Source organism: Ailuropoda melanoleuca, chromosome 6 (assembly GCF_002007445.2).
Source record: "Ailuropoda melanoleuca isolate Jingjing chromosome 6, ASM200744v2, whole genome shotgun sequence".
Taxonomy (NCBI): Eukaryota; Metazoa; Chordata; class Mammalia; order Carnivora; family Ursidae; genus Ailuropoda; species Ailuropoda melanoleuca.
Window position 1 is genome coordinate 6,229,762 of NC_048223.1, and position 19,131 is coordinate 6,248,892.

A 19,131-nucleotide genomic window follows, 5' to 3' on the forward strand; every position below is an offset into this window, starting at 1 on the left:
TGAAAGACAAAGTGAGGAAAGGCATTCCTGGTAATGGAAACAACATACAAAGATAAAAGTCGGTCAAGAATTTGGTGGATATGAGACCTATGAGTTGCTGAGAAAGGCCTTCCATGTCAACCTTAGTAAATCAACCTTGTTTTTTTAAGTCAGTGGGTTTTCTAACCTTGGGGTATGTGTTGTGGTTATTGTTCACAGGAACCCTTTTATCTGGATATAATTTTATGAAAAAACTAAAAGAGAAGCAGCGCTGGCTCAAGGTGAGATTGGAGGAGGAGAGCTATACTTTAATAACTATAGTATAGAGAGTGGTAAATCCTAAGAGAGCAACAAATAAGAGATCAGTGAGATTTCAGAGGCAGTGACAGTTGACCTATTCTGAATGGATTTAAGATTTTCAAGTGCCAGCTGAAAAGAAAAGTTGTTCAAATGGAGGGAATAGCATATGCAAAGACCCAGAAACACAGTGATACATAAATGGAAATCAGAGCTTAATTTTACTTATCAGGAACTAAGGTTTCTGAAAAAGTTTAGGGAGTAAGGTTGGAAAGGTAAGTGGGATGGGATCAACAGAGGGCAATGAAGTTCAAGGGTCAAGAATATATAAGGCCTGTTAGCCATTTGTATGTCTTCATTGGAAAAGTGTCTGCTCATACAAATGGCTAACAGACACATGAAAAAATGTTCAAAATCATTAGCCATCAGGGAAATTCAAATCAAAACCACACTGAGATACCACCTTACGCCAGTTAGAATGGCAAAGATAGACAAGGCAAGAAACAACAATTGTTGGAGAGGATGTGGAGAAAGGGGATCCCTCCTACATTGTTGGTGGGAATGCAAGTTGGTACAGCCACTCTGGAAAACAGTGTGGAGGTCCCTTAAAAAGTTAAAAATTGAACTACCCTATGACCCAGCCATTGCACTACTGGGTGTTTACCCCAAAGATACAGACGTAGTAAAGAGAAGGGCCATATGCACCCCAATGTTCATAGCTGCATTGTCCACAATAGCCAAATCATGGAAGGAGCCGAGATGCCCTTCAACAGATGACTGGATTAAGAAGCTGTGGTCCATATATACAATGGAATATTACTCAGCTATCAGAAAGAACGAATTCTCAACATTTGCTGCAACATGGACGGCACTGAAGGAGATAATGCTAAGTGAAATAAGTCAAGCAGAGAAAGACAAATATCATATGATTTCTCTCATCTATGCAACTTAAGAACTAGGATGATCGGTAGGGGAAGAAAGGGATAAAGAAAGGGGGGGTAATCAGAAGGGGGAATGAAACATGAGAGACTATGGACTATGAGAAACAAACTGAGGGCCTCAGAGGGGATTGGGATAGGCTGGTGATGGGTAGTAAGGAGGGCACGTATCGCATGGTGCAGTGGGTGTTATACACAACTAATGAATCATCGAACTTTACATCAGAAACCGGGGATGTACTGTATGGTGACTAACATAATATAATAAAAAATCATTTAAAAAATAAATAAATAAATAAAAAGAATATATGAGGCCTGAATCTGAGCCACATACATCCAAAAGGCAAAAATCCCACAGAAAGGGTAAGTTCACTACTCAGTCATCTTTGGAACAAGTCCCTGGCACCTACCCCACCAAAGCAATTGCAGCCTAACTCTCTAGGCCCCTAGTCACACAATGACTTAGTCCTTATTCCTGACATCAACCAACTACAGAAAGTTAGGACCCTGAGGAGAGACGGTGCTGGTATATGTCCTCCCTTCACTATGGGGAGTCCTCTCTCTGTCTATACTTCGGGGCTATCAATATGGCAGATGCTTTGGAAAATGATTTGAAAACTGTAGGAGGCTACCCATATGGGTCATGACCAGCATTTCTAAACAACAAATGAAATGGGAGAAAATACTGTATTAGTCAGAGTAGGATAAACTATACTGTGGTAACAAACATTTCCCAAATCTCAGTGGCCCATCACGCAGTTTACTTCTCTCTCACTTAAAGGCTGCAAATGATGTCACAGTTCAGTGATCCAGGCAGCTTTGGCCTGTGGCTCTACTCTCTCGACCTGAGGCCTCCTCTGGTCACTGTAGCAGGGAGAAGTCAGCTGCGAGGTTGCATGCCGGCCCTAAATAATCATGGCTTAATCAAAACAGAGGTTTTCAGTCTATGTTTCAGTGTAGAAATGACACCAGTCACTTAAAGTCATACACGTTGGCCAAAATTAGTCATCTAACTATGCCCCCACCTTCAAAAAAGCTGGTGCACCTATTTCAGGTACCTGAGAAAGGAGCAGGCTTGGATATTAGTGTACGCTGGCGATATCTAGTATAAGGACAACAGAAGACAGGTGGAATGGAATGGGGTGAGATAGGATAGGATAGGGAATACAATAGGATAGGGACTAGGAATAGGAACAGATCCAAGTGCATCACCGAAGTATTTTTAGTGTTATATAGGTATGACTGAGAGATGTTAGGGCATGTACTGAGTAGCAATTGTAACATGTATTTCCAGGCAGGGGTTGGAGGGAAAGAAAGAAAAGAAAGAAAAGAAAAAAGAAAAGAAAAGAAAAGAAAAGAAAAGAAAAGAAAAGAAAGAAAAGAAAAGAAAAAAGAAAGAAAGAAAGAAAGAAAGAAAGAAAGAAAGAAAGAAAAAATTGAAAGTGACTGCATCTGAGAGAAAAATGTGCCTGGAGAGGAGAATGAGATTATTTATATGTGACCCTGTAACAACAAAGAGCTCTCCTCTTGTGTCTTGTCAGTCAAAGGAAATAGAACTTCTAATGTCTCCTGAATGGGCTTCATTTCATAGTTTAAAAATAACCTAATGTCACATACCCTGACTCCCATAGCCGTAACAAACTCGGTGAGTTACAGCAGTCAGCATTTCTGGGGTGGGATGGGGGGACAGAGTGAGGGTGAGAGAAAGTTCTGTCTTCCTAAAGAGCCACAAGGCTGCGTGCTACTGAGTTTGCTGAACGGTCAGAGAAGGTGTCTTGAGAGTACAGGAAAGTTAAGAGTGGCCTCAAGGACACTGGAGGCCCAGAGAAACAATTGTGAGGATGAGAAAGGTCTGCTCTCCAGTGATCTTAAAAACCTGATGCCCACTATGAAAACACCCACTTTCTGAGCAAGTGCCTCATTCCTACACAGAGGGTCATTCCTATGGTAGGACCCTCGCAATGTAAGTGTTCCATCGATATCTTGCTGTCAGGAAACAATGAGCAGTGCCTCCCTGGGCACCCCATGTGGGGCACTGCTCCAAGAATAGAAGGGAATCTTCTGAGAGAAACTTTGCAATATCTGTCTCAGGGCTCCAGCAGCCATCAGAAGAAATATTATGAACTCTGCAGGGTATGTGGTGGGTGTTTCACGAGTAAGTTGACTTGGGGATGTTTGAAATATATTTCTAATACTTATAAAACTCCTTAAGGGACACCGTGAAAAAATAATAATAATGTTAACTAATATTTATTGAGTGCTTGTTATGTGCCCAAAACTGTGCTAAAAATTGTATCTATTTTCATCTCACTTAATCCTCTTCCCTATGAGGTCACTGTTATAAGCTATTTCCACTTTAAGGATGACAAAAACAAGGCTCAAAGACCTTAGGAAGTTTGCCCACTCGTAGATAATAAGTAGCAAAGCTATGATTCACACCTGGCCTGTCCTTTTAATTACTACCAAAAAAAACTTTTTTAATAAATAGAAGACTTGGGATTTTTCAGAAGAAGCAGTAAGTTATAGGCTGAATTACTTACCCCCCTAAAAAGATATATTGAATTCCCAACCCCCCAGTACCTCAAAATGTAACCTAATTTGGAAATAGGTTCATTGTAGGTGCGATTAGTTAAGGTGAAGTCATACCAGAATGGGGTGGGTCCCTAATCCAGTATCACTGGTTTGCTTATAAGAAAACTTTGGTCATGTAAAGACACAGAGAAAACAGTATGGGAAGATGAAGCTAGAGGTTGGAGTAATGTAACTACAAGCCAAGGAACACCAAGAATTGCTGGCTATAACCAGAAGCTAGGAGACAGGCATGGGATGAACCCTCAGAAGAAACCAACCCTGCCCATAGCTTGATCTCAGACTTCGAGCCTCCAGAACTGTGAAACAAAAAAAAATTCTGTTGTTTTAAGCCATCCAGTTTGTGGTACTTTGTTAGGACAGTCCTGGAAAACAAATACACAAGGTAATTGCAATATTTAAGTAGTTACCTAACCAGATCTAACATAGCACCATGTGTCTCCTTAGGAACGAGAAAATCAAGAGCTAAAGAGTTGGAGATTTTTGCTCAGACTGAGAAGTGGTCACAGCAGCCAGACCTCAGCCATCTGTGTTTGGTGTCTCCTATATCCCACGCCATGAATGTACTGAAGGTCCTTCCCACTTTAAGTTCGTGCTCTGAGAGTCCTGACCCACTGCAGTTACCAATACAGGAGGGACTGTTTCTTTTTCCCCGGAGGCAGAAGATGAGCACAATTACACATTCCCCATGGAATCCCTGCCTATGCGCACATGGAGATCAGTCCCCCTCAGGCACACACTCTTCTGGGAGTTGAGTGGAAGGGCCTGGCTCCATGGAGTAATGAATGAGCCAGAGAGGGCTTGGGCAGGGCTGGCCACCTGTGTGTTAAATGTGAATTCTTGGGTAGCCAGCTGAGGGTCCAGCATTCATAACATCACATCCAATCAGTATTGGAGGAAGAAATCGAACAGAAATTTCCCTCCAAACCAGAGTGGAGACTTGGAATGCTGGCGCAGAGTTACTTCTCAAAGCCCAGTTCTCTGACATACCATCAGGGAGGTAACTCATAATGGTCTGTTGTCAAATCACTGTGAGCTAACAGAGGGGGTCTGGCAGTTCCTTTAATCAGAGGCCACCAAAAGCCAAGACGCACTCCATGTGAATAGCAGCAGCATTTTTCTCCAGAACTGTTTTCTCTCAAAACAACTTGAGCCAAATGTAACATTCCATATGGCACAAGTGGATTTCCACTGCAGGTGATAGGCAGCAAACATTCCTAGAAATCTGTGGACCCCCTGTGTCCAAGGGGAAAAGTCTTGAGGACACAATAGTAGGAGGAGAAGCAGTAGGAGTAGGAGTAAAAGTGATATTATTATATTACCCTTGTTATTATTATTGTACTGTGCAGCTCATAGATGTGGCACCTCCATATCCAGGGTCCTTCAAGAGACCTGGTGGATTCACTGCATCATTTAGACCAGTGGTTTTCAGGGGATTGGTAAAATGCAGATTACTAGAACTCCCACCCAAGAGGGTCAGTGTCAAGGGCCTGGGAATCTGCATTTTAACAAGCAAACCAGGCAATTCTGGTGCAGATACTCAGATAACCACACTTGGACTCTAGGTTTAGACTTTCTACTCTATTAAGATCTGATCTGGATCAGATGAACTCTCGGGTTTCCTCCAGCCTCGTGATTCCAACATTCCCTCTTGTTTATCTGATGTCCATTTGTCCTACTTACATTGGTTGCTTTGGTATCCCGCCACTGTCATCTTTCCTTTAACCTATCCAACAAACTCCACAGCCCTTTTTCTGTCTCTGGATTGTCTGTCTGGAACCAAGGAGGCCAATAGAATTATCTTAACATTTAATAGGTAGATCTTAGAGATATCATTGATAAAATCAACTCCCAATACAAATAGGGTAGCAAGGACACCACTTTTTCAGCCTCTAGTGTGCCCTCATCCTTAATACTTAATTGCTCCTGACCAGAGTTTTCTAGCTTGGGACCATTAGGGGAGCATGGATGTACTTCAAGACATCTAGAAACTCTTCATTTCACATGTGAAATTGTATGCAAATGATGAGCATATGAGCAATTTTTCACAGCGCTCAGTCCAAGGCCAGGGAAAGTGAAGAACCACTTCTCCATTCTGGGAAGATAACAGTGGTATCAACAGCAGTCTTTCAATCTCTCCAAATCCCTACATAAAAATAGGCAGAATAATTAGATAATAATAAAATCAAAATCCATGGACACATTTAAAATAAAATTAGGGGCAAGTTTTCTCACGAACTCTAAATTACAAGTTAGTAGAGATAAACCACCATTAACATAAGTGTCCACGAAAGGGGAAGAAGGAAACAATAGGGTAGCATCTGATGGACCTGAAAATAGGCGAACTCCTAAATAGCCAATAGTATTTCCTGAAAAGTGTAGATGGGGTAATGTGATAAACATCTCTGAAACTCGAGTTGGGGCAGGGAGTAGAGCCCTCTCTACTAGGAGTAAATGAAAGGTCCCAATAAGAAGGACTGAAGGGCTGGAGCTGTCAAAAGCTCTCAAAGTGGATCCACCAAGGCTCCCTTTCAGGTCAGGGTCCTGCACTCAGGAGCAGCTACCTGGAGTGCAATCCAAATCGAGCTGGACAAAGATGATAGTGAAGAAGGAAAGACAAGTCCAGATCAGCTGAGGAGGAGAACAGGTCAGGAAAGCCCAGTATACAGCCACCATGTTCACCACTATAAAAAAACAACAGAAGAGGGAACCCTATGAAGTTGAAAAAGGTTTTCTGATCACTGCCTCCTTCAATGAGTTTAGGAAAACTAGTTTTACATTAAAAACAAACAAACAAAAAGCAAACCAACAGAAAAAGACAGAAGTCAAATCTCAGAGAGTTATTGAAAGAAAAAAAGAGAATAAGAAACAGAATAGCATCCTTACAGACAGTGAAAGCATGCTAGAAGTAGGTCAAAAGTATAATATACTATAATAAAACCAGTTAAAACATTACAAAAACGATGACATGAAAGAACAACACAAATCAGAAGTGGAAAAAAACACTGAAAATAATTTGAAATGAAGAAAAAAATTCATATCAGAAATGGATAGTACATTAGAAGAAATAAAAAAGCAAATAAACACAATGGATAATAAGAAATAGCAGGTAAAAAGAAAAAAGAAAGTCTTAAATCAGGAAGAAATGAAAAGAAAAAGATAAAAAGTATTCAAGGGAAAGTGACAAATATTGAAGACAGGCAAAGATCGAACATCCAGAAAATAGGAGTCCCTGAAGAAAAAAAACAAAGCAAAGAAACAGCACAAGTACTGATGCAGGAGAACGTTGCTGAAATACAACACATTTAGTACATTTGCAATTATACATTGAAAGAGCACACCATGTACCAGAGACTATCAACCCTAGAACAATCAACATCAGAAAAAATTTAGTGAAATTGATGAACTTTAAGGAAAAAGTCATCTATGGCATCTAGGGGAAAAAGCCCATGTGATTTATAAAGGAAAGAAAGTTATATCTTCATTGTGCTTTTCAAGAGTAACTACTTATGTCAAAATAAACTAGAAATGTATGTAAGATAATCAAATAAAGAAAGTTGTAAGCCAGCAATTTCATTTCCAGAAAAACAGACTATCAAAATATAAAAGCCACAAATTGTTATCAATATTCAAGAACTCCAGATTTTTTCCTTGAGTCCTTCCTGAGCAATCTACTAAAGAACAAGCTTCAGATAATCAAAATGACTAGGAAAGCATTGACATAAGGCCGGAAGGCTTGTATTAAGTATGTAGTTACCCAGGGAGCTAAGACTAAACAAGAGCTAAGAGAGAGGGTGTAGAATGGAATGGCTATATGATCTGACAGTGTCGATGCAGTCTAACTACGTATAGTTGCACAATAGGGTTTTTTTTTTTAATGGGAAGTTAGAATATAGGGAGGATATGCAAAAGTTTTTTAATGTATTGTGTAATTCTTTATGGTGGTACAATCGGTATTATTATTCTGAGACTACTATATATTTAATAAAGGATAAAACAAATGAGTAATTATGGACTATTCTAATTCTATCATTCCTTATGTCCTTGAGAATCAGAAATTCTTTGAACCTGAATTGGAAGTATCCATAGTAACTCGCAACATATATAACTAGTGGCATGATGAAGCTTGTCTGCACTAGCTGGTGAGAACAGATTGTACACATCTCATCCCAACTCCACGTTCAGTGACTTCATGTTGATATATCAAAATCAGCCATCATGGGAGTGTTTATACCATGGAAACTGGGAAATGCTACAAATCCAGCTTTAAAAAAAAAAAAAGAGTCAATTGTGGAACACTTAACAGTACCTTACTGGGTATCGTCACCCTTGGCACCCAGAGTTTGCTGTTAAAACACCATTTCTCACTAAAAGAAATCAGAGAATTTTGGAGAAATGGTTGGTGTGAGGTCTGAAACAGGCAATGTTCATGATGAGCCTAGAACAAGTTGTCATACAGATGACAAAGAAGCTATCAAAGATACTGACATCGTTTCACTAGGACTCAGGAGCCAATTTGAAAAGACTCCCACTGACCAAAGATGGGTCAGTTTGAGCTTCAACAATGATAATAATTGCAATCAAATTCATTTAAATTCATTACTCTTTAATGATACTTAAACAAAGAATCAATCATTTTCAAAGGATGATGAATCATCTGGAAACCTGGTAAACAGATGAAATAAATCAAGCATTTATCTTGTCTTTCCTATATTGACTATTCCACTGAATATCCCAATGGAATAAANATCCCAATGGGATAAATAAAAAAATGTCTCTTCGTAAAAGTATTCTACCTAATAAAATTATATATATATATATATATATATATATATATATATACATATACACGGTTAGAATTTCACTATTTGCAATCCCCAGTGAGCAAATAGTTACAGGTATTACACACTAGCGGCTGCTCAGATCACACAAAGAGGCACAACCAGAGATGATGTACCTTCCTTAGTCTGGCCAAGAGGATGGAAGAGAATGTGAATCCGATCTAATCTCTGGATCCAGCTGGCAATTTACAGGAAAGACCAAGGGCAGGGGACCATGCTGGGCTGCACATGAGTTTGTGATCAGCAAAATTCAGACCATGGGACACTCCACAGGTCAAATGGCCCAGGTTCTTCGGCAGGTAAATTCTAAAGAAATGAAAAGGGGGATCTACAGATTAAAAGGCATAACATATTTTTTTTTAAAAATAGGCAAGACCGAACTGTAGTTCAGTGTAAGAATGCACACTTGAGTGATAAAACTACAATATAAACTCAAGGAAGTGATTAGTACACACGTCAGGATGTAGTTCCTTGTGGAGAGGCTGGAGTCTGCATTAGGATGAGACATCCTTTTGGGCTGGGAAACAAAGTTCCGTTTCCTGGTCTGGGTGATTTCCTTGCTTTAAAATGATCCATTCGACTGTACGTTGGATTGGTGGGGTTTGATGTATCCCTTTTTCATTCTACAGTATAAATATTTTGTTAAATAATAATAAAGTTCTTGCCCTCAAGGAGCTTAGAGGAAGATGGAGATGTAAACCTTGAGCTTCCAGACGATGTGACGAAGGCTACTAGCTAGCAGCTCAGCATGGCAGGTCTGAGGGGAAGGGACACACTGCGGGGAAGGGACACACCAGCTTGGCCTTGAAAGGAGAGCCCTTCACCAAATAGACAGAAGAGTAGCAGAGCTCAGAGACCGGGCTGAAAGAGGTTTCGGTCACTCCATGCTGGCTTCCTCCGGGCAGTTCTGCTGACCCGTCAGGTGTTAATGCTGGCATTTGCTGCTCTCTTTCTACCCCAGCAGTTGTTGAGAGCAATTTCCTTGAAGGTGGTAGAGGTTAGGTTTGTCAAACAAAGAAGCATATGTTCATCTGTGTATGTGAATAGAGGGTTTCTCCGTTGTCCTTATTTTTAAACCATAACTTCGTGGATAGCCTAAGAGGAGGTGCCATCTTGATAGCTTGTTCTTGAAATAGTGTGGCTGCTGCAAAGACAGGCTCCTACTCCTATGCTCTCTGCAAGTGCCTGGTGCAAAATTGGAAGTCCACCCCCTAGATAGAGAGAAGAGAGGGATAAAACAGCTCAAAGAGGAAGGCTTCTTGTTTGGACTCTTAAAGCCTTCCTCCAACCTGAACCTTAAGAGAGTAAGTGCTCAATTATGACATCTGATCTATGCAAAGGAAAGAGGGAAAACACACTCAATTCCCTAGGCCTCATTTCCTGGGAATCAAGGCAGAAGGGGTGTGATTTGTGTATTGGAATCAAAGAGTGATAGGGTGTGTGAAATGTGGGGTGCCCTCTGCTAGTTTTGTTCATGGATGCTGTGTAAACAACTGTGTGGGAACTCAGCAAGTCAATAGCAAGTGGGACCTAGTTTTCTGCAGGAATGTATGGGTGTGGAGGGCAAGGTGACTTCCACTATGGGATGTATTTACCCTTCCCCACCCACCTGTCATTGATTCCTGGCCATATGGTGGCAAGCCAGCACTGAAAGCTAAATGCCCCCTGGAAAAGGGGGTAAGAATAGATTAGAAGAGGGGCACCTGGGTGGCTCAGTTGGTTAAGCGTCCAACTCTTGGTTTCAGCTCAGATCAGGATCTCAGGGTCGTGAGATTGAGCCCTGAGTCGGGCTCCACACTCAGCAAGGAGTCTGCTTAAGATTCTCTCTCTCTCTTCCTCTCCCCCTTCTCTTCTCACCTCCACACACTTTCTCTCTCTCTCTTTCTCACTCAAATAAATAAATAATTCTTTTTTTAAAAAGAATAGGTAAGAAGAGAATTGAAAAACCATCTGTTTACACATTTCTTGATCTGTAAAATGGGACTATAATTTTTACCTACAGCTGTACGAAGAAAATAAGACATATAGAAATGCTTTATAAATGGAAGAGTTCGGGGTATATTCTTGAAAAGCCTATACAGAGATAAACGTACTTTTGTTCTTCACACAGCTGTGCAGTGATGAGTACTTTATCCATAAAATAAGACCATGTATCAAGTTTATACACACAAACACATGCAAACACTCCCACTACGCAGAGTCTTCCTACACAAGCCCAGACATGATGCTTCATTAACTCACTCAGGTGTAACGTCATCAAGGCTTCATCTCTTTGAGCCAACTACGTGATCCATCCCCCAGACAAGATGGACGTTTGGCAGAGGCCATTACATTAGATAGAACTGGATTCTGGGCCAGATGGGCTTATCTTATACCTGCCCTCACCCTAAAAATAATGGTTTTGTAAACATAAGAGACCATGCTCTTTTTCTTCCTATTTAAAATTTCAATCTCCTATGGAGGGCAACAGTCCAGAGAGAGAACATCATGTTCCATCCTTGCCCAATCACCAGTCATCTGGGGCGCTTAAAATACAGACTCTGTAAAATACAGAGTCCCAGACCACTTCCTAGACCTGCCAGAACAGAATCTCCAGGGGAGGACTTGGAAATCTGAATTTTTAACAAATTTCCAAGATGATCTTCATGATGAGGTGAGTTTAGAGAAAGCCAAGATAGAACATAGCTCTTCAGGGCCCTCAGAGATTTTTAAAGAGGGCCAGAGGGAGGGAGTGTGTTAGTCTGCCCAGGCTGCCATACAACATACCATAGACCAGGTGGCTTACACTACAGATACTGATTTTCTCACAGTTCTAGAAGCTGAAAGTCTGAGATCAGGGTGCCAGTATGATTGGGCTCTGGTGAGAACTCTCTTCTGGGCTTGAAGATGGTCACCATCTCACTGTATGTTCACTTGACCTCTTCTTTGTAGACAGGTGGAAAGAGAGCAAACAAACCCTGGTATCTCCTCTTATAAGGGCAGTAACCCCAACACAGGGAGCCCCGCTCATGACCTCATCTAACACTGATTACCTCCCAAAGGCCCCATCTCCAAAGACAATCACATTGGAGGTTAAGGCTTCAATGTATGAATTTGGGAAGAATGCAAACATTCAGCCCATGGTAGGGGCCATGGGGCTTAGTCCCCTCGAAGGGGCAGACATTCATTCATGGAACTGGATCTTTGCTTGGGGTTTTGCATCTCTCCAGGCTACAGGGGACTATGTCATAGGAAACACAGACGTGAGCAAGCTGCAGACTCATTAGTTTTGGCAACTTACAATGGGTACAACATGAGGCTTTAAAATAATTAAAACAAAAACTAACAAACAAAAAGAGAAAGAAATCAACATTACCAGGAATTTTGGATGTTAGTTCAGTTAAGCACTAAATTTAGCTCTGGACCTTCTGATAACTCAGACCACAGGAGAAAATGGCATCTGTCAATTGTCTTCTTTAGTGCACGCATGTTAAACTCTGGGTAGAATTCTAGCTTTTATTTACATCTCCAGAACCAAACTGCTATTCCCAAACCTATGCCCTTTGGATAGGAAAGTCATTGTTTTCTTCCCCCAGAGCTTCACATTTCATCTTGATACATTTCTAGCTTATTAGAGAAGCAAAACTAGCTGCACCAAAAATACCCAATGGGGAATCTGCCTCCCCAAACATATACTAGAACCTGATGAAAAAAATAACACATTTTGCAAAATCAGCAGTTGGGGTTTTTTTATAGATCAAAAGAGTTTTCTTACTCTTTAATAATTTAGGTAACCCTGGAGATCCAGCCACTTTCCAGACATTTCTCAGCAATAAAGAACTCTGAAAATCACTGATTCCTCAATTCCAAATCAGCTGTCCAATCAGAAGAGACCTGTTACTCAGTGTCTCTGGAGCAGAAGAAAGATGCCCTGTGCGATGGAAACGTCCTTGATCCCAGGCCCAACTCTGACACTAACTCTCTGGCTGGGTTCCACTGAGCAAGTCTTTTCCCCTCTCCGTATCTGTCGTCTTCATTAATTCAGCAACTATTTTTTGAACATCTAAAATGTGCCGAGCACTGTGTCCAGGTGAATGGGACAACCCCGCCCTCAAGGAGACCAACCACAGTCTGGAGACAAGGGAGCTTTACATTCTAAATGCAATTGTCCATTTCCTTGTGTGGATGCCTCACTAGCGTGGCACGTACAACAAAAACAAACGTGAGCATATGAAGGAACAAATGAATGAGTAAAACGCAAGATTATTTTAAACCACTTTATTTCATGCCATTCCCACTCTTTTTATGGTCCCTTCATCCTAATAACTCAGGTCCATGAGGTCCATCTTCAACTTAACCTTTCTTAGCCTTTCCTCAGAAAAACCTCATTAGTTGGCTATAAACTGCCCCCTTTGTCTTCTCTTGTCAAGTTACTCAGAATCTACTTCCCTCACTTATATTTTCTATATCAGAAATTCAGCAAACATCCACTGAGCACATAATAGATGGCAAGCGCTGGGCAAACCAAGTTCAGATTCTGTGCCACGTCTGCCACGGCTCCTCGTGGTGCTTGGCGAATCCCGCTCACGGCCCCACCGAGCATGCCTCACGCCTTTGACAAACAGCTACCGGGACACCAGAGCAGCCAAATGGCATTGGGAGCTTCCTGGAAGAGTCATACATCAACAAATCCTGACCACCTCTCACCTACTACCGCAGGCTAGCTGCCCGTACAACAAATTTTAACCCTAATAGCTACTTTTGCTGTAGGAGCGCCTTAAATTTCCCACCTACGACCTAGCCTGTGAGTCCCAAGGCCACACCAAATGCCCAGAGTGCCATTTTTCTCATCTCTACCCTCAGTCTCATTTCCCCGTTGTTGTCCCAACCACGAATGAGACACCAATTCCTCAGAAGTATCACTCAGAGAATAAATCTTTCAAATAAAATAAACAGCGTTTGAATGGCACATAGGGTTTAAAACCATTTTTACATAATGTTATTTCCCATCGATATTCACAGCAATACTTGAGGCTCACATGGGTAAATAACTAAACCACAGTTCCTACGGTCAGTAAAGTGGCAGAGTTGGCCGTTAGGCAGAGGCATTGTGAGTCGAAAATCCCAGAACCTGTCCAGAAGAGGTTAAATGGTACCCCATTTGGTCCAGGCCCCACATCCACAAAAAGCTACAAATTTCATCATGAAGTGTTCGCTCCAATAACAATACACGTAGAGTTAAAGAGATACCACCTCAGGATTAAAAGAAAAAAATGTTCATTACACAATTCTAAATTTGCGCTTTACCTTTGTAACGTTATTGTGGCATTTTGGCACTTTTATTTTTCAATATTCTGTGACCCTCAAACAGTGGAAGTTGCCCAGGCCTCTCTGAAACAATTAGAACCTTGACGAACCTCTTCATTTTTTGTTAAAATGACGTCTCTAGAAATGTAGCTTACCTACTGTCACTTTTCCATCTTGAAATGAAATTGGCTGGATTTTCCTTGATTTACACTCCAGCTGTACATATATGTTACCCACCTCACCTTCCCCAAAGAAGTATTTTTTCGCTGACCTACACACACCATAAACGCTAATAAGACCACGTGTCCTCATGTACCCCTGTGTGAGAGGGTCCGCAGCTCGCCAGCAGGGATGGGGTCTGCAAGCTTTTCTCTCTAGAGGACCAGCTGGTCGCATGCATGATTCTGCCCTGATAATTTCTCTTTTGCTAGCAACGTTGGTGGTAGATTCAAATAGCCACGGGAGCCTTTGGATTCTTTAAAATCATTCTATCTCTGGGCCTCAATTCCTCCATCCATAAAATAAATGAAATAACAATCTGTAATGAAAATTAATGGAAGACCATCACAGGATTTCCAGGGTCACAGATCCACTCAAAAGATGTTACAGGGAATGCCGGGCTCTGAACTTCAATATGTCCCCCGGTCCTTCGCTGAGCACAACAGCCACCCATCTGAAAGAAATTGTCTAGTTTCCCATTTGCAGTTGGAGTTATAGACTCCCTTAAGCATCTTTTCAGTGGCTCTCCTTGCATCATAACTAGGATATGTTCAGGAGCATTCTCTGCTCTATCATCACTTTGGTGGTGAAGGATTTGAAGCCAGAGGCAACGAGATTTCTGGTCCCTGGAGTCCACATCTTCCCTTTGTCTTCACATGCCCAGGGCATCACAGGATGACAGGGCAGTGTCCAGCTATAGACGGGCTCCAGGAGAGCCATCTCCCAGATCTCCTCGTGTCTCAATGCCTGCAGGTGACTTCGGATCTTCCCAAACCAACCAATGTTAACCGGTTTCCATTTTTTTTCCCTTTTCCTATTTATTATAGCTTTTCAGAAAGTTGATGAGGTGAAATATTCTCCAGCAGAGGAAATAATATAAAGCTTAAAAGTTGTGTCTGATGGAATGGTGAAATAATTCCACTACTTTCCTTTGAGCAAAAAAAAAAAGAAAGAAAGAAATAATAAGGCAACCGGAGGCAGCCCCTAGGGGTTTCACTATTGCTAGATTGGAGGGAAACATAAGGGCTTCAGATGCACAGGGTTTTCTTTTAACTTGTTAGAGCATTTTGGGATGAAAAGATAAGAAAGACAGGTGCTAGACAATTGAATGAACCTGGCACCAGCTTATTTACATAATTTTGTATAGAGACGCATTGATGTATGAAGTATAAAGTGACTGTGTTGAATAGTGAAAATAAAGTATTTTGGAAAACAATCCATGTTCACTACCCAGTTCTAAAATGACTGAACATTTTATGAAATACCTCTTGCTTCTTTGTGGAAATTACTGGTGGTTTAAGCTATGTGTGCAGTTTTAAGAAAACACAATCCTTTCTGCTATTGTTTAAGATCATTCTTAAGCAATGCATTCTCAAACAGATGAGACATTGAGGGAGGGAGGGGAGAAGAAGGGGAACACTTACTCCTCTCTCTGATGTCGGCTGGCCCAGTCCCCATTTCTTTTTGATTAAAGGCTACCAGGAGGGCTGGAAAAGTGTGTGGAGCAAAGATTATAAACAGCAATTTTTGCAGGCCAGATTGCCTCCTAAATGAGGGAATAGGGGATTTAAAGGTGAACGTAACTGTCTCGCCACATGCAAAGGTTTTGCTGTGTGGGAAACTAAGTTCTAACTTCCTTTTGGCAAGAATTCCTTAACAGGCCTTGCAGATATCTGAAACCAATTTTAACCCACGCTGGTCCTCCGCTGACCACAACATTACCTGAATGGTGCGGTCCAATTTCCAGGCTGCTCACCAGTCCACAGGCCTACGGGGTGAGTAACTACCCTGAGCGGGACAGGCTTGGTGGATGCCGATGAGCCCAAGAACCTCAGGGCTATTCCTTCCCAGCTTGAGGAGGAAGCATTTTAAAATTCACTGCACCAAGAGGCATTTTTCTTTTCTTTTCAGATGTTGCCGATTCGGGCTCATTCTTCTTTTAAAAATGCAATTTTTTATTGTGACCAATATTTTTAACCATAAAATGAATTCAGAAAATGTGAAAGAAGTAATATGTCCCCACAAACTGCTGTGTTTTGAGGTTTTGAATATTAAGCCTGTGCTTTATAGCTCAAGGGAGTGGAGTAAAAACTGCTGAGAAGCAATTAGAATCATCACCAGCAAACCAGCGTCAGGAACTGGAGAGCGACTGTGGCACCCTTGGAGGTTGCCTGGCCGGCCACCCCCTCGCAGAAACAGAGAAAAGTGCATCTCAGATGTGCTCTGGGCACAACGGCCGAAGGCAGTGGTTCTCAAAGTGTGTCCCCAGACCAGCAGCCTCAGCATAACTTAGGAACTTGCTAGAAATGCAAATTATCAGCCCCCCACCCCCCACTGTCACCTCAGAACTCTGAGCTTGGGGCCCAGCCTCTGTGCTTCAGTGAACCTTCCAAGTGATTCTGGTACAGCCTAATGTTGGAAACCACTGACCTCGGTCACCTAGCCAGGGCTGCTTCTGTGAGTAATTTTGTGTGGTCTTCCCCAAGCCAACGGAAGAAGACTTGAGATCTTAATTCTTTCCTTCAAGGAAGGCTCCGTCTGAGGAAAACCATGTTGGCCGGATCTAGTCAATTGCTCCCATTCTGTACTATCATGACTTCCAACCATGGGTAGCTTTCTGACACTCATCCCAAGACACATGCTGTGAGGACACACTTTTCAAATAAAATACAACAGAAACTGCATTTTGAGAGTTTAGTGATGGGCACGAGTGTTAGAAAACCAATGTTGAGAGTCATTCCGTTCACCAAGGTGCCTCTAACTCCTAACTGCTCTCAGCCTGGTTAGGGAGCAGTTCGAGAAACCCACTGAGTTGTATTTTAACTCCCCTAACCCAAGGAGGTACTCCGGGAGCATCTGCTCTCTACCAGCTCTCCCGTCAGGCCTGCGGGCGTCAGGTGGCTGCGTCCCAGGGCAGGTCTTCCGTGGGAAATGCCCCACCACGTCCCCAGCCACGGGAAAGCGGTGCCTGCCTCAGCAGAACCTCAGCCAGGGCAAACCAGGGCCGTTAGAAGGGAAAACAAGCACCCAGTGTTCTTACGGTAGAAGACAGCTCTTGTTTTCTTCATCGTGAAATCACTTCTCTCTCTTCCCAAATTGCAGGAACAGCTCAAAGAGGACGATGTGGAATGCATTGTGAATCAGGACCAACTGGCAATGAGTTACCAGGAGCAAGCCACCTCACCCTGCAGCCTTCCTGCGAGCCTGGGTCTGGACCGGAAAGCTTCCCCGCACACTCCAAGCAAAGACAACATTTACGAGGGGGACCTCGGCTTGGGAGGCTACGAACTCAAGCTTGAGCAGACCCCCGGTCAGTCCCAGCTGAACTAATGGTGAACGGTGCAGGTGTAATCCCAAGTCATGAGGGGCTCACGGAGGAATAGGAGCCAAGCTGGGGAGGCAGTGCAGGGGAGAGGCTGGACGGTGCAGTAAGGGCAGACATTGGAGAGAATCAAAACCTTGTCACAAGTATCCCTGGTGCCTGAAGAAGTGAGAGTTTATTATCATCCTTCTATACTATGCAACTGAATTTAAGTTTTTGACAGCAGCCACTTTCATTAGTGAATGGGGGGGGTGGAGAAGGGAGGGAGTCGGGAGTCTAGCTGCTGCAAGGATGGAACAGAGGTGCTGGGTCTGCAGGGGTTTCTTTTCGGTATGTAGCTCTCCAGGCCCCTCACTTTGATTTCAGATGTTATTCCTTCCATTAGGGAGAATTTAAAAATCAGAAAAAAAGTTTCTGAGCATAAACATGTGGGCTCCTAAGCTGAAGGGAATGCCAGTTATTTACTAAGTGAAATTGTTATATTACAAAGACCTAGACTCCCACTTGTTCTTAATGACTTCAGGGCCATTTGCAAAGCCCACACAAGGGATCGATACCACTGTCGATGGCCTCTCAGCACCCATGCTGGGTGCTGACCCGCTGTTCTGCTGGCGTTCTTTTCAAGCCGCTTCTCCTACTGAAGGAAGGGGGTGCTTACAGCTGGGCGTATGCTGCACCCATGCAGCTCTGCTTTCCAACTAAGACCCCTTCCAGGGAGAGCTGTTTTCTTTCCTCCCTACTATATTTTATCTGAAGAACGAGCCTTCCTGTCCCTGCTTGCATTTGAATCACTTCTTGGCCCTGTGGCTGGTCCCCTCTGTCTGCTGTACAGGTTGTTCTCCACATGGCAGGAGCCAGCGCAGGCATCCCGACCTGTCCTCCGATCCCAACCCTCACAGCTGCTGAGCAAAAGCAGAAGCTAGCAGAGCAGAGCTGATGATGCGGAGACCATACTGAGGAGTCAGGGACGCAGCATCACGACCCCCCTTACGAGAGGTGGCGCATGGTCCATGACAGAGGGACCAACACAATAGCTTTTAATTCAGCTGCATGACCTGTGCCTTTTAAGCCATAAAGATACCTCAAGCCTAGCTTCTCTTGAAATACAGATGTGTTAATATTAGATTCCAAAACAGCAGGCTCCAGTCTTCAGTGCCCAGGCTCTGACGGGTCTGCTTCTGAAGGAGGTAGGGAATATGTCTTCCTCAGGCCCAAAGCTCAGAAGTAACATATGCTTTGCTAACCAGTTGTTAGGCTCTTAACCATGGCGGTGTCAGGCACACTGCTATGTACAGCGATTTTCTTACTTTCCGAACAGTACAGGGCACAAATTGTTTTGTACTCCGCTAAGTATAATCTGGTCATTCCAGGTAAATATGGCAAATGGCAAAGCATGAAGTTTTCTAACGTGACTTAACCCTAATAAACTTTTGTTATAAAGTATGATCGTGTTGGCCAATGTTTTATTTAAAGGCATTTTTTCTGCCCATGCCAATTGGCAGTTCGAAGCCTTTATACTTGAAATGTCAGATGAAACAGGCACTGAAAGGTAGCATAAGGGAGCTGCAAGGGTCCTATGGCCCTGCAAGAGCCACGGGGGCTGGCACACCAAGCCACTGAAGAGAGCACCGTTGGGCTTGGAGGACATGGCAGCCAGAGA

At 42.7% G+C, this 19,131-nt stretch overlaps 1 protein-coding gene across 1 annotated transcript in view; it reads left to right on the plus strand.

Annotated features, from left to right (window-relative positions):
* Nucleotides 1–18,911, plus strand: part of SLC9A9 (solute carrier family 9 member A9) — a 482,912-nt gene extending 464,001 nt beyond the window's left edge. The window contains exons 15-16 of the mRNA XM_034661809.1: nt 15,819–15,924; nt 17,252–18,911. Of these exons, the coding sequence (XP_034517700.1) occupies nt 15,819–15,924; nt 17,252–17,479 (334 nt within the window). The 3' untranslated portion in view covers nt 17,480–18,911. The remainder of the gene's footprint in view (nt 1–15,818; nt 15,925–17,251) is intronic.
* The last annotated feature ends 220 nt before the right edge of the window (nt 18,912–19,131 follow it).